The 21838-nt window shown below is 38.1% G+C and overlaps 1 protein-coding gene across 1 annotated transcript in view; it reads left to right on the top strand.

Moving 5' to 3' along the window:
* LOC150103690 (complement factor B-like) overlaps window positions 1-21838 on the top strand; it is a 271622-nt gene that overhangs the window by 121794 nt on the left and 127990 nt on the right. Inside the window, exon 9 of the mRNA XM_090396496.1 lies at window positions 7020-7330. Coding sequence (XP_090252622.1) covers window positions 7020-7330 — 311 coding nt within the window. The remainder of the gene's footprint in view (window positions 1-7019; window positions 7331-21838) is intronic.

Genomic DNA, 21838 nt, shown 5'->3' with positions numbered 1-21838 from the left:
GGAGTTGCAGACAAAGAAAAAAGAAAAATATAAAGAAAAAAAAGGTAAAGAGCATGCTCATGAGCATGGCACAGGCAAGAAGGTCACACCTTTTCTTAAATTCATTCACACTACTTCACTCACCACTCAAAAGTTCCATTCCAAACAAAAACATCTAGCTATTGCCTTTCTTGATCACATTAAATCTTAGCGTCCAAAGCTGTCCTCTTCCTGCCTTCTGTAAAATGAAAAATTCCATTTTCTGGTATGCTATGTGACCCTTTCTGAAATTTGTAGGTCTCTATCATATAATTTCTCTTTCTTCTCTTTGCTAATATCTGCATTCCACTCTTTCTCAGTTTTTCCTTATAATCTATATTCCACAGTCCCAGTATCATCTTTTTTTTCCCATCTTCACACAGTATCTGCATCAACTGTGTGAAAACCAGGAGATCAATGTTTCTTTCAGCATTGTTATTATACTCTGGGTTGTATTTGCATTATTTGCTATATGACCCTTGAACTTCAACTTACTGTGTATCAACTCCAAGATCTCCAGTCTGATCACTTTCTTCTAGAATCATCCCACAAGTTTGATATGGCATTAGCAGGATCACTGTCAAGTGCATAATTTATGTTTAATATCATTTAACTAGTATCTATTTTCACTTGCTTACAATTCCAGCCTATTCAAATCATTCTGCAAGTACTGTAGGTTGGTCACATTCCTCTTTAATTACCTTACCAATCTTTGCATCGTCACAAACAACTATGTCTCCTATTCAATCCCTACCATGTCATTAACGTACAGAATAAAAGTATCTTCAGGATAACATTAGCATAACATTATACATATCTGCAAGGATATGTGTTTTGCATTGTGGGAGATACTGAGATAGGAGTGTTGGTAGCTTGCTCCACCTTTGCAAGGAGTTGTCCAGTGTTGTACCACTTTACCCCAGTCCTGAAGATACTTTCAGGTGCAAACTTTGTTTGCACACACTTGGATAAAGGATTAAACTAAATTTATTATAGTCTGACCAAGTGAAAAATAAACTTTCAACATCTTTCTCTAAATCCAGAGTAATTTAGATGTAATGGCAGCTCCTATAGGAGGAGATGACCTTGCTAATGCTTCTGAAGAGACCTCAATAAAGGTTGAAACTAGTCTGGGTAGTGGCCCTTCCCTTAATGCATAACATTATACATATCCGCAAGGAGATATGTTTTGCATTGTGGGAGATACTGAGATAGGAGTGTTGGTAGCTTGCTTCACCTTTGCAATGAGTTGCCCGGTATTGTGCCACTTTACCCCATTCCTGAAGATACTTTCAGGCGCAAACTTTGTTTGCACACACTTGGATAAAGGATTAAACTAAATTTATTATACATCATGGTATATCCATTCTCCTTGTCTAACTGAAATACAACCTTCCCTTAGTAACCCCATGCTGTTCATTGCAAAGTATAAATTCTCTGTCAGCTGTGTGTGAACTCTTGCCAACTTTTCCAGTATCTTCACATCCACTCTGGAAATAGATGAATAGCAAGATACCTTTTTTTCCTAACTTCACCCTTTTACAATAAGATAAATCATAGATTCTTTTCACTCCTGTGGAATCTTCACTGTGCTGAGATGCAAGTTGTACAGCCAGGTGAAAGGCACGACAGCAGCACATGATACTCTATATCTTGTACTCCAGGTTGATGGCTATTATCAACGTGCGAAACTCATTAACTGGAGAATCTCTTCCGAATTTTTCACCCACACACCATCCAGATGTAGGAGGGCTACAATTCTTTTATAATCATTCTTTCTTTTACTTGTAACATAACAGTAGAATTCCTCTGGGTTACCCATTACATGCAGAATCAGTTTATTTTTATATTCAGATATTATCATTTTCTTCCTCATCTGCCTAAGGTGGGCTGAGGCTGCCATGAACAATAGCCTTCCAGTCCAATCTATTAGCAGCCAAGTTATTTAAATTTCTAAAGAGTTCACTCCACTTATACTTTTTCTATCCATTTCCTTCCAGGCTTTCTCAGCAATATCCTGCCTTCTGCTCTTCCATTTTGGAGAATTTGAGGAATGTGCTTGTAAGCATTCTGCATGTATGTTTATACCACTGTAATTGTAAAATATGGTAGTGTAATTCTTCTCTGATCTCATGCTTGGTTTTCATTTCAATCCACAATGTTTTATTTATTTCCCCTCAAACACTTGTTTTCAAAACCTTTTAATCTTTGTTCTTCTTGCTGTTTGTACTCTGTGATGTATCATTGAACTATATACTTGATGGAGAGATGTGTCTTTTTCCATATATTTGTAATTTTGGTCATAGTAGATTGATCACCATAGATTTATTATGTGCTTAATAGTTTCTTCATAATTTAGTCTCTCCATGATCAATGTACCTAAGTAATTGAATTTTTAAACCTGTTCCAGTTTATTTCCTTCCACTTCTGAATTTAGTTTTTCTCCATTTCAGTTCTCATTGTTTTGGTTTTACTAAAATTTATCTGCACTTGAATAGTCTTTACTGTTTATATTTGTTTTCAATCATATACTTTAAGTTTTTCTTGTTTTCTGTAAATAATACTGCAGTCTTGCCATAAACATTGTTGCAATTTCTGCACATTCGCTGCTGGCCACAGAATTACATGAACCCAGTTCCATTAGTAATGCTGTGTGCAGCCAACATTTGCATGTTCATCAGTAGAGAGAGTTATCTAGCTGTACAGGTTAACATGCATTGAGGAGACTATGAGAACCATGTAGATCTAATAGTACTTTACGAGGTTGGAATGCAGCCACCTATTATTTTCAACATGTTAAAAACACTAGGGACCAGTAGGATGTTTGTGTATCATGCAGTTAACTGTTATAACAATACGAAAGACATATCTGACTGCCAAAGAACAGGTCAACCGTGCTGAGTTAGGATGCAACAACTTTGAGGGGCGTGAAAGAAAGCCTCTGCCATAATCCTTGAGAATGCCAAAAGTGAAGTTGCAAGAGATGAACATTTCACAGAAAAGAAAGTTACATGTACAACTTATTATTATTATTACCCAAGATCCCATGGAGTCAAAGACTCATCTAGGAGATCCTTTTATCAAACACACAGCTCATCATACCATGCTTTAAACACACTCAAATTCTCTGCAGACACCACACTCTCAGGCAAGGCATTCCAATCAATCACAACTCTGCATGAAAAAAACTTGCTTCTCACTCGCCTACTCACACCCTCCTTATACAGCTTCCAGGAATGACCTCTGGTTCTCCCCTGATCTCCCACTATTTTCTGTAGAACCTGTCCAGCATTGATCTTATAACAACCCTTTAATAACTTGTAGGTCTCTATCATATCTCCCCTCCTCCTCCTGTCAAACAGACTCTGCAAGTTTCATTTTCTCAATCTTTCCTCATACTCTACATTCCAGAGGTTAGAAACTACCTTAGTCAGTCGCCTCTGGACTCTCTCTCTCCAACATCTCTTCATCCTTTTGAAAACCAGGTGACCAAATATGGACACAATAGTCCATGTGTGGCCTAATCAAAACCTTATACAATGGAACAAGAATCTCCCTACTTCTATACTTCAGTGTCCTCTGCATCATTCCCAGAAGCCTTTGTGTTGTCTTTACAATTTTGGCAATGTGGCCCCTAAATTTTAGATCCTTATCCACTATCACCCCCAGATATCTTATTTCCTCTACTTCCAACAATATATTCTCACCAAGCATAAATTTTGCATCCTATGTTTGTTTTCCAAATTTTAAAACCTTACATTTTGTAACATTGAACTCGCATCCCATTCCCGTGCCAATCACTCAATTTATTCAAGTCTTCTTGTAAGGCCACAACATCTCTACTCTTCATGGTTCGTCTCAACTTTGCATCACCTGCAAACAACTGAATATCTCTATCCAAATCTTCACCAATATCATTAATATAAAAATTAAACACCAATGCCTTAAAACAGACCCCTGAGGCACACCACTAGTGACTTTCCTTTTCCTGGATATCGCTTCCCCATACACAACTTGTTGATACCTATCAGATAGCCAGTCTCCAATCCAATGCACTAATCTAATATCCAACCCCATCTGCTCTAGTTTGATTGTCAACTTATCATGAGGTACTCTATCAAAAGCCTTTGTGAAATCCAAGTATATTACTGTGTATCCTTCTCCTCTGTCCAAGGAAGCAGTCACTTTATTGTAATAAGTAAGTAGATTACTAAAACATGACCTCCCTTTAGCAAATCCATGCTGTCCATCAAAGATAATACCATTGTTATCAACCCAATTCTGGATCCTAGTTCTCACAAGCTTCTCAAACAACTTAACTACAACACCTAACACACAGATAGACCTATAGTTTGATGCTTGAGTTCTATACCCCCCCCCTCCTCTATGAAGTGGCACAATCTTGCCCTCCTTCCACTTCTTAGGAACATGACCGAATGCAAGACTTGTTTTAAAAAAATATGTCAAGCCCAGCGTCAACTCCCTGACACATTCCTTCAGAATACATGGTGATATATTATAAAGTTCCACAGCCTTGTTTACATCTAGTTTTCTCAACTCCACATACACCTCTTGCTCACTCACAGTCAGTCTCTCTTCCCCCAACTGCTCTCAATCTCTCTGTGTGACTTCATGGAGAGAGCTCCATGAAGTCACATTCACAAGATTGAAAGACCTTTATGAACTGCTCATCCACCACACCTTTTGCAACAGCTGTCTTTATACCATTTTATCCAATCAATGTCATCCTTCCATAATCATTCTTTCTTTTGCTGGCTACATATCGAAAAAACTCATTTGGATTTTTTTGGGCTTCATTAGCTAATTTCTGCTCATACCTCTGTTTAGCTACCCTCATCAACCAAGTCACCTGCCTTGCCTGGTCTTTGTAGTCCTCATGGAATTGGTTATTTCCACTTCTCTTATGCTCCCTCCATAATGCCCTTTTTCTCTGTATTTGCATGCTTAATCTCTTTATTCATCCATTTCACACCTACCTTATTTAACCTTCTCACCGGTGGAATTCATTTAGACATTACATCTACTAAACAGTTTTTGAAAATCCCCCAAGCTGCATCGATCTCTTTTCCAGCTAACTCCTCATTCGATGCTACACCTGCAAGCTGTCTCATGAGCTCTTCTTAAACCCCCCCCCCCCTTGTAGTTCCACATATACACTTTTCTTACAGAGGTTCTCACACTGCTGGCAACCACAAAGGTAAGCATCTCATGGTCACTCTCACCAATTAGTGGGTGATTTGACACTTCATTTATAATTATATCCTCTGATGAGATGACAAAATCCAAGATCCTAAATCCTCGTCTGCCTTTTGTTACATACTGTCTGAGATAGTTATCCCTCAAAACTCAAGAAAATCATTTTCTTTACTTCTTTGCTATCTCATCATTCCAGTCTATATTGCCATAATTAAAATCGTCCATAGTGATCGCTTTTTTCTTATTTGCTTGACTAATTTGATTATACATTTCATAGTCACTACCATCCACATTTCCAGGTCTATAACCACATCCAACCAAGTATTTCATTCCATTCACCTCTATCTCACACCATACTGCCTCAGAACCACTGGCACTATTTCCCTCTTGCATCTCTACTTTGTATGGACATAACTCTTTCTCTATCATCAATAGCACTCCCCCCTCCCTTTTTACCACTTCTATCCTTGCGAAACACATCATATCCCTCCATATTTATTCCTATCAGGATGTCCTCCTCATCTAACCATGTCTCACTTATTCCAACAATTTTTGTGTGAACAGACTCAATTGGTGCATCCATTTCATCTGACTTGTTTCTTACACTTCTATCATTTGTATATAAACACAACAGCTCATTTCTGGATCTACAAGTTCCACTGATAACAGCCATTTGATGTGATCTCTCCATGCTCGATTGGGTCCATTTCCCTTTCTGCTTATTCATTTTAGAACCCTCTTCAATTCCAACTGTTTCCTCTTGATCCTAGATCATCCCATTCCTTTCCTGTCTCACATCCTCTTTGAGCATCCACCTTTCTCACGCTGTGTACCCCTTCCACCCTGAGCCTCCACTTTTCCCTGTTCATCTTGCATGCCCATTCTCTCATTTTCCATACTCATGCCACTTACTTCCTCATTCATAATCACCTCTTCAATCTCTCCTATCTTACTCTCCTGCTCTTCCACATCACTTCCCACTTGACTGATTCATTCTCTATACTCACTTCTACCCTACTCATCTTTACCCTCCAGCAACAGTCTCTCCAAATGACTCACACAATAACCACTCAAATGTAGTCCATCGCTCCCATACAGTTCACTTCGTCCTTCAAACTCATTCCACACATTAACTAACTGGACACATATTTCAGAGGATTCAGAGAGGGCCTCACCCTGCATCAGTGATGGTTTGATGGAAGATGACGTATCAGGAGGTATCCAAGTTGCATTTCTGCAAGAAAGGGATCATTAACTCTGCCAAAGTGTATCAAGACGCCATGCTGGAACCTGTGAACAATATCTTGTTTCACAGTAGGCAGTGGACCTTCCAACAGGACTCAGTCCCTGCACACATCCCTGTACTCTGTGTAAGAGTGTGACCAGGCAGGGTGTGAGGAGTAGATTTTTTATATAGGGAATCATGAGTGAATGGAACACATTATTAGAACATGTTAATACTGGGAGTGTTAAAGATTTTAAGGTTCAATGTGATAAATATGTTTTCAGCTGATTGAACCTCCCATGATGAGTCTGCTGACTCTTTGGGGGCAGGGGGTGATAATAATAAAATATAATATATGGAAAATAGGTAACTTCAAAGTTTGTCTTCAGTAATCTTCAGTAGTTTACTAAAAGTAAGTGAGAGAGTCACATATGAGAACAATTAAAGCTCATCACAACTGAACATTAGAAAATGTTTCACTACTTCCTGTAGAATTATAGTGCATGTATACATTGGATGTTAACATAAAATTAATGTATTTTTTTTAATTTCTGGACAGGAAAGTATGATTTCGATAATAAACAAGATGTTAGTCTCCTTTTAAAACTGGCAGTGGAAAAAACACAGGAAGAGCAAGAAACAAAGTTCAAGGAATATCTTGAAGAACTTCAACTAACAGATGAATTTTTCCTTACTGATAATGGTACAAAGATGGCAAGAAATGGTTTTCTTTTACCATCTAGGGAAAGAATATTAGACCTACATCAGCCAGGAAGAATAGTATTGTATTTCATATATGATGCATCTGGCAGTGTTGGAAAACAGAACTTTGATATTGCCATTAGCTTCTCTAAAGCACTTGTGAAAAAAGTAAGTGTTTTAACTTTAATTTAAAAAAGCAAAGCAGACATTTTAGTTATCCCCCCCAAAAAAAAACATTTTAAAGTTGTTTTTTGTCATAATATCATCAAACTTCCACAAGAGTCACATGGAGTTTTCATTTCCTGTCATACCACCACTGCATCTGTCACATTATGTCTTAAACTCATTCACTGTACCATATTCTCTGTTAAATGCATTTATTATCACATGAAAAATTCCATAGATGACTGCTTGTCACACTGATATACTTTTAATTCATCTACTGAGATGAATTAAAACCTCAGGTAAAACCTCATTAATTTATATAGTGTGCATCCATATCATGTGTGTTTGTTCCTTCTGGTTAGTTATCAGGCTCTCCAGATTATGTTCCCTCGGTTTGTCTTTGCAAACGACATCAAGAATTTTGATATTTTCTTCTTTTCTCTGAGAACTTTTCTGGAGATTTCTCCTCAGAACACAAACTGTTGACCAGATATGTATAGAAAGGTGTAGGTGTTGTTATTTATTATAGTGCTTCATAGTATAAACAACACCATGAGGAGAAGAAATAAAATTAATTTATTGAACTTACTAATATTTTGTGGTTTTCTACCCAGCATCTCAGAGCACAAAATAACAATTGTAACAAACCTCAACTGAAATCACTGTAGAAATAGTTCAAATTGTAATCAAAAACAAACTCATGTTCTAACACAGCACAGGACTGGATAATGATAAAGTTAATTTGAAGAAGTCTCAAATGCATTCTGTCTCAAATCTGTCTCAGAATGACTGTCTCACAGATCTTTGGCAAATTAATGCATCTATACTTGTTATAGTTGGTGGAACGCTTCTTAGTCGATGTTAATTCTAAAAATAGTCTCGGAGACATATAGCAACTTATATGTAATACTGATGCCTTCTTCCATTTAATTTTTTGTGAAAGAGTATCCAGAGCATGGTCTAGATACTTTTGCATTCTTCAAGACAGATATTTTACTGATCTACTAGTATGTTCAATGTACTCTAAACTGCCTGCAAGTTTGTGACTTTAAGGAATTGCTTTTTTTTTTGTTTGGTATGGAGGGCAGTTGGACCTTGGAATGCATTACCTGATAGGGAGTGACACAGTCTTTTCTTTCTCACTTTTCTTTTTTTGATTCTTCCAGAAACTCTGTCATATCTTTTCCCATTGCATATTTCTTGCCTTTTAAATTAATTGTGCCTGCCAAAACAATCAGCTCTTACTTCTTTCTCTCTCTCTCTGCAAACTAACAGATCTCAAGTCACTCAAAGTCATGTTTTGTCTCATGAAGAGCTCTGCATAAGCATTCTCTCCTAACTGCCACCTTGTCATACACATTATGTATGAGTGTAGTGGAAGAAGTGAGCAAGATCAAGCTTCTTGATCTTACTGTTGTGACATCTTTCTTCTCCATTGTGTTCTGGCTGTTGACTGACTCCACTTTTGAACACAAAGAAAATTTATTTTTAACTGGGCCACTCTGCGTTCACATTTATATGAACAATACTGTGGAATCAATCAACAGCAAGCACAATGTTATATAATCTAATTCAGATCGAAACTCTCCTTAGACATTTATCCTTAAATTATATAGCAGTCGAAAGTAATATAAGACTAGTTCTCTAGTCTTATATTACTTTCTCATTAAATAGGATTCCCGCTTAGATTCGAACTATTAAATGAGCGGTGCAATAAAATGAAATCAGGCAAGCACAAGATTCAAAACAAATGGAAACATTTAATACATTAACACATGAAATTACATTAATCAAAGAAATTCTAAACATAAGTATTTTCTCGTAGACAGGCTTATACGTTGGTTATGCATTATTAAAACACTTAAGGAATTGAACAACGTAGTTAAGGATATAAATTAAATTAAACTTTAATTAATATTTTCTGATATTTCGGCAACGTCACGTTGCCATCTTCTAAAGGAACTTGCAAAAAAAAAAAAAAAAGTTACGTGCACATAGGCACTACAACACAGAAACTGGGAATGAAGAGATGAAGCTATTGTTCTCCTAACAGTCCTGATGGTGCCCTCTAGCGGGCTAAGTAGGTGTTCTTGGCCGTTGGGCTGAAGGTCTGCTGATGTAGGCCTCCCAAATTTGGGGCAGTCGCATACAACCAAATTTGTTGAGGTTTGGAGAATTTCTTAGGGCTGAGGCTGATTCCATAAAGAGTCTTTCAAATTTGTATTTGCTACGGTGTATCACTGTAGCTTTCTTCCACATAAGTAATATGATCATGAAATAAACAAGTTCTTATTGAGACAATAATAACTTCACTGTAGAGTACACTGAGCACGGTTAGATTTTTTTACATATAGATTGCAACCCTTCTTACTGTTAAAAGCTTCTAAGCACAAATATTTTTTTTAGACAAGGTTAACTATTCAATGTGCTTCCAATGTTTACTCTATTTAGCTGTTCAGGATATATAAAGCACACTTCACTAAATACACACACACCAAGGAATTTCTAAAGTCCTATCAATCTATTACTGTAATTCTTAGTAAATCAGTCACTAACTTATGTTACGTTCTCTTGGAACAACTTCACAAGATCATACATTCAGAATTGACCTGTTATTATGGCAATACGCTTCCCTTTTAGTATATTCACAAAAACATAGAAAGGATTTCCTTACCGAAATTGGTATACTTTGACTGTTATCACTAGTTCTCGAAAACACTTCTTTGCTTCTTAATAGCTTTCTCTCTCTCAGCTCACATTAGTATGAAAGAACCTTGGTTTTTAGTAGCGGTTTGGTTGGCTTGGGAACACATGCCTCCTTGCTCTAAATTGGCTATCCTTCAGGTTTCCTTGGCAATCCTTGTCATGCTTCTTGTCCTTCACTATTACTGGACGAGGAAATAGAAATCCGGATACGAACAAGAGCCCGAGAAAAGGTAAGTCAAACAACAGAGAGCTCCCTTGTCTCTTCCACTTGGTTCTATCCTTCGCGCCTCCTTTCTATATAACAGCGCATGTCTCTTCTCTTCCATTTTCGCACCAAAAATCCGCCTCGTGGTTTCTCCGTTAACACACCATAGTAACTAGTGTCAAAATGTACACCGCCGGATAACTTCATAATTTCTCACAGCACTTAATTTCTGTTATACTGGCTAAGTCCTTGGCAATGGTTTACACAAACGGATTAAGTTCCGAGTTTCCATGCACAGTTTACTTAGGATATATACACTCTACAAAGAATTAGCACAAGATAAATAACAACTATTAGAATATATAATTATTTTATAATTATGGAATGTACAACAGCAAGTAATAATTTGATATTTATCTATAAGCAAATTTGGCTCAGGGAATGGTAGATCATTTAAATCCTGAATGAATACACTATTATATCATAATTCTCTTTATTCAGAATTTAAGATTACTCACTTCTTCCACTACATTCTCTATAATGCCAGTATCACAATGAGTATGATCTATCATCAATGGCATGAAGTAGCATTTGACAAATGATTGCAATGTAACATCACCATGATTTGGTTGTTTTGATTGCTTTGCAGTCTCAATGCCCCATTTCACAGGTATGTACTTTGGAGTACAGGCACCAGACCTCATGACCAGGAACATTTCATGTGGACTCCATCTGCTCAGAATGAACTGCACAGATATTGGCTTCAAATTTGCTCTCAGTCTCAGAAACAGCAAACTCTCTCTGATTCAAAATGGAAATGTGGGAACTACTTGCTCAGTGCTCATGATGGAGCAACAAGGATTCCTGTGTAGATTAACAAACAGTCCCAAAAATGTAAAGGAGATTGTTGAGGAAGATCGAAAGCACTGTTCACTGTGGACGCAACAGTATTATTATTATTCAGGCCTCCAAGGAGTCAAAAGACTCATCAAGGGAGGTCCTATCTAAGACATAAAGTCTGTCAAGACTCATCGAGGGGAGCCCCCCCCCCCTGAGAAACACAAAGTCTATCATACCACTCTTTAAACTCAATGACCGTTCTCGCTCCCACCACTCCATCAGGCAATGCATTCCATGGCTCAACCACCCTCCACACAAAGAAACCACTCCTTACCCTCTTGCTCACAGTTTCCTTTCGTAACTTCCAGGGATGGCCTCTTGTCATCACTCCTTCCCGCTGTTCAACCAAGCAAAAGAACTCCCCAGTGTCAACCCTGTAACCACCTCTCAACAGTTTAAAAGTCTCAATCATATCACCTCTCCTTCTTCTATCCACCAAACTCTGCAGTCCACATTCTCTCAGCCGATCCTCATAACTATCCTTGTACAGTCTGAAACCATCTTTGTCATCCGTCTTTGTATCCTTTCCACAGTTAATTTATCCCCTTCAAATCCTGGGGACCAAATCTGAGAACAATAGTCCAAGTGTGGTCTGATCAGAGACTTATACAACGGAATGATAACCCTCTTATCTCTGCAGGTCAGTGTCCTTCTCATAATAGCAGCAATCCTCTGTGTTACCTTCACCACCTTTGCAATATGTCCCCTAAACTTCAGGTTTCTATCAATCATCAACCCCAGATCTCTTGTCTCCCCTACTTCCTCCAGTATAACTCCTCCCATAGAGTATGCAGCATCCCATCGATGTTTCCCAAACCTCAAGACCTTACATTTTGCTGCATTAAACCGACATCCCCCATTCATTTGCCCATCTATCTAGCTTATTTAAATCCTCTTGCAGGGCTACCACATCTGCACTATTACTATAGTTCGCCCACCGATTTGAGATCCCTCGAAACTACTGCGCATGTCAGAAAAAGGAGAATCCATTCCGATAATAGGGTAATCAGTCTGTCTTCTGGGAGGTAATAGTAAACAAACTGAGTTTGTTTATTATTACAGGTTGGAAAATTTAGCTTTTCTTTTACAAACATTGTTGTTTTTAAAGTGTAACTATTTTGCTTGTATAACAGTTGGAAAAATGTACGTAGAGTGTTAATACGTGCAAATACTACGTTCTACATAAAACAATGTCACTTCGCTCCATGATAAGTTTCCTTTTATTCTGGGACTTTTTAAAACAAAATCCAATTTCATGAAGTATTTTCCTTAAAGTTTCTCTTTTCCAAGGAAAATTAATTTTTTCTTTAAGCACAGGAATCAATTTCGGAACAGTTGGCACTCTTTTCTCGAATACGTAAAATTCGTGAATAGCTCTTCTTGTAACGTCTACATCAAAATCATTCTACGGTTTCGATGGTTTTACTCTGGCGCTTTTTTTTTTTTTTTTTTAAGGAGATTTAAATTTTGGCTTACCTTCACCTTTTGATTCCCTACGAATTCTTTTAACAGTCGACCCCGATACGCCCGCAATTGCACTTGCACGGAACAAGAAGACGGCCTTCTGACGATTCTTTTTCGCAGAATGTCAGCACATTATTCAATATTCTTTTGCAAGAGCTACTGAAACATGTAACAATAGAACTTGTTGACTGTACTGGATCCATCATACAAATTAATAATAAAAAAATAATGCAAAAAGCGAACAACAAAAATCAAGCTAGTACTAGTACAGCGACAGACAAGAAAGCACGTGATTTCGCATGTTGGCGACCAATTCGTACATCCTTTATTTCTTTCTCCCCTTCAGCATGAATCGACAATTCTTGGCACAAATCCAACAAGGGATCTAGAAATGGTGGGCGAACTATAATAATCCTTCCCAGCTTCGTATCATCTGCAAACAACTGAATATCCCCCTGCAATCCACTGGCTATGTCATTGATATAAAGGTTAAACAATATAGGTCATAGTACTGAGCCCTGCGGGACCCCACTTGTAACCCTCTGCCTCCTTGAAACTGCTCCACCATACACAACCCTCTGATACCTATCAGACAGCCAATCCTGAATCCAGTTGACCAATCTGACATCAGACCATGTGCTGCAACTTAAATATCAGTTTATCATGTGGCACCCTGTCAAATGCGTTCGCTAAGTCTAAGAAAATTGCAGTATATGCCTTTCCCTCATCTAATGTTCTTGTAACTTTATTATAAAAGGCTAGCATATTGCTAAAACAAGAGCGTCCTTTCACAAATCCATGTTGATTCTCACAGATAACATTATCCACATCTGCCCAATGCTGTATACGGTCCCTCACTACTTTCTCCAAGATCTTAACAACTACTGATGACACACAGACTGGCCTATAATTAGACACTTCCAGTCTGTTACCACCCTTATGCAATGGCACTATCCTATCTTCTTTCATTCCCTGGGCACCTTTGCCAAAGCCAGACTTTCTTTGAAAAGCCACGTTAAAGGCACTGTCAATTCCCTAGCACATTCTCTCAAAACTCGTGGTGAAATACCATCCAGTCCCACAGCTTTACTGACATCCAGAGTACTCAGTATCTGAAACACACTCTCCTCCTGTACCCTCCAGACCTCGAACCAGTCCTATCCCTCTAAGCATTAAAACTGACTCCTCTAGGATGAAATACTTCAATAAAGTGTTCATTGAACAATTCCACTATGTCCTCTGCATCAGTCACTCTATTCCCATTTTTATCCCACAATATCATTCTTCCACAGTCATTTCTCCTCCTACTGGCCACATAGCTAAAAAATTCCCTAAGATTTTCTTTGGATCTTAGGGCCAATCTCCTCTCATATTCCAGTTTCGCTTTCCTTACCACACTAGTCACTCTTCTGGCCTATGTCTTATATTCCTCATGCATCTCTTCACCTATCTTCTTATATCTCTTCCATAGTCTCTTTTTCGCATGCAATTCCTTTTTAATATTGTTTGTCATCCACTTTACTCGAAATTGCGTCCTCTTCTTCACTCGTGGTATACAACTTACCATTGCTGATAACAAATATTCTTTCACAATTTCCCACGCACTAGTGATATCCTGGCCTTCCAATTCCTCCCTCCATAAAACTTCCCGAAGTTGACGTCTAAGACTATTATAATCAGCTGCCTTATAATTCCACATAAGTTCCCGTCTCTTTGATACTCCTGCATGTCTATTCATTTTCCAAGTCAACACCATATGGTCACTCTCTCCAACTGGTGGGAGAGACGTCAACTCAGTTATTATCAACTCTTCTGATGCTATAACCAAATCCAAAACTTTTGAACCTCTTGTTCCCTCTGTTACATGTTGCCTAAGACATTTGTCCCTCAAGAATTCTAGAAATTCCATTCCCCTATTACTACATGCATCTTCCTCTCTCCAATTTATATTACTGAAGTTAAAATCTCCCATAACAATCATTCTTCTTGCACTTGCCAAACTTAGCTGTCTAAACATCTCCTGGTCCCCATCCTCTGTGCTCCTGGGTCTGTAGCAACACCTCACTAAATATCCTGTCTTGCCTACCTCTACCTCACACCATACGCTCTCAAAATCATTTGTCTCACTTCCTTCCAAATTCTCCACTCTTAGAGGACATAGGTCATCACTTATCATAAGCAGTACCCCACCACCGCACTTTCCCCTCCTATCCTGACGAAAAATGCTATACCCAGCGACTTCTGTTCCTGTTGTTATATCCCCTTCTGTCAACCACGTCTCAGTGATCGCAATAATTTTTGGCCAGGCTGATGCTATCTGCGCCACCAATTCCTCTCCCTTATTCCAGATACTCCTGGCATTAGTATAAAACATATAAATGCCATTGTTTCTATACCCAGCATTATCCCTTCTAGACTCCACTGGGCTCAGTGTTACCTGACATTGTCTCCCTTCTCCCAAGTATCCATTCCCACAAGAGGCCACCCCTGCTATCATCCTCCCTGGGACACACTGACTCGTTCAGAACAGCAATCTCTCCAGTTGCCTACGTCCTTCCTCATTCAAATGTAAACGGTCTCTCGCATACAATTCCTCTCTTTCCTCAAATGCACTCCAAGCATCCACATATACCAGTCCTGTCTTGTCACACATTGTCGCTATTATGCCATTCAATATCACCGCTCTTCTGTTGAGCTCATAATTATCATACCTAGGCAACACACACACTATTTTTCCTCTCTCTGTCTTCTTCCGTACAGTCTCAAGCAAAAATCTCATATCTCTCGCTGCCCGACTTACATTATTACTCAAGTCATTCGTTCCTACCATCACAATCATCTCATCCACTCTTTCACCTCTCTTAATTGCCATAGCCATCCTTTCTGTTGTTCCTCCTGGCAAACACTCCTCACGCATCCTATCTTGAACACCACGGATCATTGAGTCGCCATACATTATACCTCTTACCATTCCCTCGCTTCTATTGTTTCCATTCTCCTCTTCTAGCACTCCCATACATCTCTCTCATTCCCTCTCTCCTACTGTTTCCATTTTCTCCACTTCTAGCACTTCCATATCCCTCTCTCATTCCGTCTCTCCTACTACTCTTTCCATCCTATCATCTTCTAGCATTCCCATACCGCCTTCTCATTCCCTCTCTTCTACTGTTTCCATTCTCTCCTCTTCTAGCACCCCCATACCTCTCACTCATACTCCATAAATTCTCTCTCTCTCCTACTCTGATTCACCTTGCATTTATCTCTTCCATTCTCCTAATCTTATCTTTCATACTTCTGCTCTCATTCACAAGTCATTCCACCTCCTCTTTCAACTCATCTATCTCCCTCTGCAGGTCAGTCACTCTTAATCTAAATTCACTCTCCCAAACAAAACCATCTCCTAAACTTTCACAGTCACTCACACCTTCCACACTATCAACTATTATTTTCTCATTCTCTCCTATCACACTACTTGTCTTCCTTCATTCATTCCCCGTTCCTGGAGCAATAAAGTTGGATATCGATATATCTAATGTACTTATTTCCTCCAACTGCCTGCATTTTGCGCACATACGCTCTCCACTCTCTTTAACAAGCCACATATGTAATTTCCGAGACGCATGCATGCCGCAAGTACCGCATGCCACAAAGTCTCCCTTATGATATTGCTAATAATTGAGTTCTTAAATGGCGGAGGACTTGGCGTTACGCCACTTGCGACTGCTGCTGAATCCACCATCATTCCTTACTGCCGAGTAGCATAATCTTTAATAATTATTCAATTAATAAATAAGAGGGAAAAAAAGTACAAATATAAGAACATTTAAGTACTAAATATAATTAAATAAAATGAAATATAACTAAATACAGTAACTTAGCTTCGTTTTGTCTTCCACCGTTACGCGTTCGATTCCGACGGTACCAAAATATATTATATCGTGACAGCAACTAACTTCCAAAAAACAACCACTGAAGTACACTCGTATTCAGAGAAACAATTTAGCACTCAAAAACGTAGAAAAATGGGGGGAAAAGCGGACTATTCACCGATTAAAAATCACTTTCTTCTGCACAGCTCAAATTCACCGCCACGTGCTCAATTGAATGATATAATCACGTAATCACAAGAAAGATATTTATTTAACCAAATATTTCAGTCTGGAAATAGCAGACCATCTTCAGTGGTATTACAAGAACAGTTTAAAAAATACAAGCTAGAATACTAACAATAGATCGTTAAAATTAGAACACGGCGCATGATGTTATATCACTAAGTATGAAACAAAATATTTTGAAGTAGAAACATGATTGAATTTGCTATTAAAAAAAAAAAAAAAAGAGTAATCTTGATTAGACTTTCCCAGATTTTTGATGTAGATATACAGTCATTAGGATTCAGGTTGGAACGATGGAGCAAGGCCTCCACGCTTTCCTTGAACAAATGTTCGAACCTATAACGGGATTTTTTTTTTTTTTTTATAGTAAATTCAATCATGTTTCTACTTCAAAATATTCCGTTTCATACTTAGTGATATAATGTCACGCGACATGTTCTAATTTTAATGATCTATTGTTAGTATTCTAGCGTGTATTTTTTAAACTGTTCTTGTAATACCACTGAAGATGGTCTGCTATTTCCAGACCAAAATATTTGGTTAAATAAATATCTTTCTTGTGATTACGTGATTATATCATTCAGTCTTATGTCGCAAGTATCCCAAGTATCCTTGAAACAACATATTATTATTATTATGGACAACTCCAAGGAGACCTTAGACTCATCAATGGAGGCCCTAAACATCATGTCAAGAACAACTATTCAACATCCACATAGTATCTATCATACTTTGCTTTGTACTCATTCACAGTCATGGCACCCACAACAGACTCTGGCAGCTTATTCCACTCATTCACCACTCTCCAAGTAAAAAACATAGTTCTAACATCCTTGCTAACCACACTCTTGCCAGTTTCCATGGATGGCCCCTAGTCCTCCCACCACCAGTCCTATTCTGAAAAATATCCTCTGAATTAATCTTATAGAAACCCTTCAGTAATTTGAATGTCTCAATCATATCACGCCTTTTCCGGCTATCAACCAATTTCTGCAATTCACAAATCTTCAACCCTCATATGGTTCATTCCATAGACCTACTATCATCTTGGTCACTCGCCTCTGGATCACTAGATCATCTCTACATCCTCCCCATCAAGAAGAAACCCCGGCACCCAGATCTGGGCACAGTAGTCAAGATGGGGTCTTATCAAGGCTCGAAACAGAGGAACAATAACTTGCTTGTCTCTGCTCGTCAAAGTATTCTTCAGTAACCAAGTGATTTGATGAGCTGATTTAGCCACTTTTGCAATATGTCCCTAAACTTCAATTCCCTATCCACCAACACTCCCAAATCCCTGGCCTTGTCAATCTCCTGGAGTACAGTTCCACCAGTGTGGTATACTGCTGCTAATCTTTTCATCCCAAAATGCATAACTTTACACTTTGCCAAATTAAATTGATATCCATTCTCTTTAGCCCAGTCCTCCAGTCTATCCAAATCATCCTGCAAAATTTTAACATGTTTAAAATAATATCATGTGCATTCACTATTGCTCTACCCAACTTTGCATCATCAGCAAACAAATGAACAGTTCCTCTCAGATCCTTTCCTATATCGTTAATGAACAAATTAAACAGTAGTGGTCCAAAAACAGAACCCTGCGGCACATCACTAGTCACAGGCTATCTTTGACTCTACTCCTGAATAAACCATTCTCTGATATATCTCCATCAACCACCCTCCTATCCATCTCACAACCCTATATCCATCCCCATATGCTGCAGTTTACTGATTAAAATTCCATGCAGTATCCTGTCAAAAGCCTTAGCAAGGTCCAGTAGAATCACTGTAAACCCATTACCCTTATCCCGTTCAGCCGTCACTGTGTTATAAAACGTGAGCAAGTTACTGAGGCATGATCTACCTTTCACAAAACCACGTTGTCCCCCATACAGTATCCCATTTTCATCTATCCAATTCTGTATTTTTCTCTTGACTAATTTCTCCAAGACCTTGACAACGATTCCTGATATAATAATTGGTCAGTAATTTACAACAGCAGTCTTGGAACCTCCTTCATGCAGTGGAACTATTTTCCCCTCTTTCCACCCCCTTAGGACTAACCCAGATCCGAGATTCAAATTAAACAATTCTTTAGCCGCTTCACGTAAAACCCGAGTGGTATACCATCCAATCCCACAGATGTATTCACATTAAGGTTTTGTAATATACTATTCACCTCCATTTCGTTCACCTCAATTTCCATATAAGCTATTGGTTCCTTCATTCTTGCAATATCACCACCTGAATGATATACTCTTGCAAAGTGCTTGCTCAGTAATTCCACTATACCAACTGATTCAGTTACCTCCTTCCATCGGCATTCCTTAAAATCATTCTTCCATATACATTTTTTTTCTTTTACTTGCAGCATATCGAAAAAAATGTTTGAGATTCTCTTTAGCTAACACACACATCTATGTATTCAGAGGGATGTGAAATGTGGAAATGCACTATACAAGTTTATTTGCATTGTTGCCATTGCATAGGAGGTGAGATGAATTAAGTAAAGTTCAGCTGTGAGTAAAGCCTAGTTGGGACAGAGTTTGGTAAAGGAAAAGTGGAAGGGAAAGAATGCAGTAGGGGAAACAAAAGGAAGTGTTTGTTGCTCAAGTTGTTTAACTTGAGCAACAAATGGGATAAAACTTAATGTGTTAAGTTTTATCCCAGTTTTTAACTTAAAATTATATTCACTACCACAGTTATGATCAGTAAAGTCTAGACGATCTGCCTTTGACACCTTGCACAGAACCAAATGAAAAATTACGACACTTCACTGTAGTACATACAATGAAAGCCCTTTTTTTTTGGAATCAGGGATAGAATTGATAACCAAATTGTGAATAAACTTCCTAAAATTTGGGAAATGTTTTTTTAAACCTTCATCCCAACAGAGTGGTCTATCTTCATATGCCCTTCTTGGGACTTTAAGCTTCTAACCTAATAATGTTATTATTATTGTAGTATTTCCATGGAGTAAGAAGGCTCATTGCAGGAGATCCATTATTCGCACAATACTCATCATTCCTATCAGTCAGCTCATTCACTGATGAAGAACACAACCACTTCTGGCAATACATTCTACCCATTTACCACCCTTCAAGCAAAAAAATTTAGTCCAAATACCCTTGCTAACCAAACTCTTACACAATTTCCACTGATGACTCGTTTTTCTTATTCTTCTTTCCATGTACTGAAAAAAGTCTTCGCTGTCAATCCTATAAAACCCCTTTAATAACTTAATTTATATTCTTTTATCGTGTCTTTTTTTCCTTTCCTATCAGCTTATTTTCGAAGCTTGCAAACCATCAATCTATTCTCATAGGAAGCATTCCAAAGACCTGACATAATCTCACTTGAATCCTCTCTCCACCGCTTCTTCATCCCTATGGAATCGGGGTGTCTCCAGATATGCATGCAGTATTCTAGATGTGGCCTTATTTAAGCCTTATACAGGGGAACAATAACCTCTCTATTCATGCTTGTTAGTGTGTTCTTCAAGAGTGAGGTAATCTGATGTGCTGTTTTGGTTACCTTCACAATATGTCCTCTAAACTTCAACTTCCTGTCCACAATCACTCCCCAACTCTCTAGCCTCATCAGTTTCCTGCAGTTCATTTCCATCAATATAGTACACAGCTTGTGATCTCTTCCCAAAGTTCATCACCTTATATTTAGCCACTTTAAAATGAAAGCCATTCACCTTTGCCCATACAGCTAGTCTATTTAAATCTTCCTGCAGGATTTCTGCACCACCTTTATTTTCCATTTATCTTCCCATTTTAACATCATCAGCAAAAACAGAATATTTCCTCAAAAGATATATTTTGATGATTACACCACATTTTTTATTATTCAGTTATACAAAATACTGAAATAATAGTTCCCGACAAGTTTCGTAAATTGTAGGATTTAATCTTCAGGGGGTAAATAGTATAACTTAAAGTTTAAATAAGAGAATTAATAAATACAAATCATAACTGTCTGGCTATTCATAAGCTCAAATAACAGAATGCAGATATAAAATGTTAGACATTGAACAATACTGGGCGATGTCACGTGTTCTCGTTCATACAGCCCGAGCTCAGATTAAGGTAGATTTTTTATTAGAGATGACCACACTTGATGGAGAATTAAACCTTGATTTTTATTGCATTGGGTTGGGTTTTTTATCATATTAGCAGCTTCTTTAAATTTTCTTATATAACTGTTGTTTTCTATGTATGACATCGTCGTTTTTTGCCAGAGTACATCGTGTCCAGTGGAAGTGGTCACGATGTACTCTGGCAAAAAAACGACGGTCTTACATAGAAAACAACAGTTATATAAGAAAATTTAAAGAAGCTGCTAATATGCTAAAAAACCCAACCCAATGCAATAAAAATCAAGGTTTAATTCTCCATCAAGTGTGGTCAGCTCTAATAAAAAATCTACCTCAATCTGAGCTCGGGCTGTATGAATGAGAACACGTGACATCGCCCAGTATTGTTCAATGTCAATAACATTTTATATCTGCATTCTGTTATTTGAGTTGGAAAGCAAGACCCGTTTTTTGTTCTCTTTTGTATTGTACATCTTTTTGGTGTTCAGCCATGCATATTTCTCCAGATCTTCCTGTCTGTAATACGTAGCAAATCCCAAAAGAGCAATGGATTTTGTAGACTCCTGGTTTTTTAACCAGGAGTCTACAAAACCTGTCAAATCATTTTCTATATCATTGATGTAGAAAAACAAGAGAATCAAGTACCGTGCCCTGGGGCCACTGGTCACTTTCCTTCTTCTGGACCCAGTTTCTCCATGAGCAACTCTTTGATAACTGTCCATCAGGCACCCTCTAATACAAATCACCAGATTCATGCCCATCCCAATTTATGCAATAGAGGTCTGTATGGGAATGTTGTCAAATGCATTTGCAGTCTAGCAATAATAGACTTATATACAGGAAATGGCACTTGAGTAGTCATTTCTCTTATCCGACTCCATTGAACTTTATTATAAAAATTAAGCAAATTACTAAAGCAAGACTTATCCTTCATCTAGCCCTAAATTCTCCCTTTTCACCAATTTCTCAAATACCTTAACCATTATTCCTGAGATGCTGATTGGCCTATTTACTAT

This window comes from Typopeltis vanoorti, chromosome 8 (genome assembly GCF_054136105.1).
Source record: "Typopeltis vanoorti isolate ZY-2024b chromosome 8, IOZ_Tvanoo_1.0, whole genome shotgun sequence".
NCBI lineage: Eukaryota > Metazoa > Arthropoda > Arachnida > Uropygi > Thelyphonidae > Typopeltis > Typopeltis vanoorti.
The sequence above is the reverse complement of the archived record's forward strand: the minus strand, read 5'-3'. Positions and strand labels throughout refer to the sequence as shown.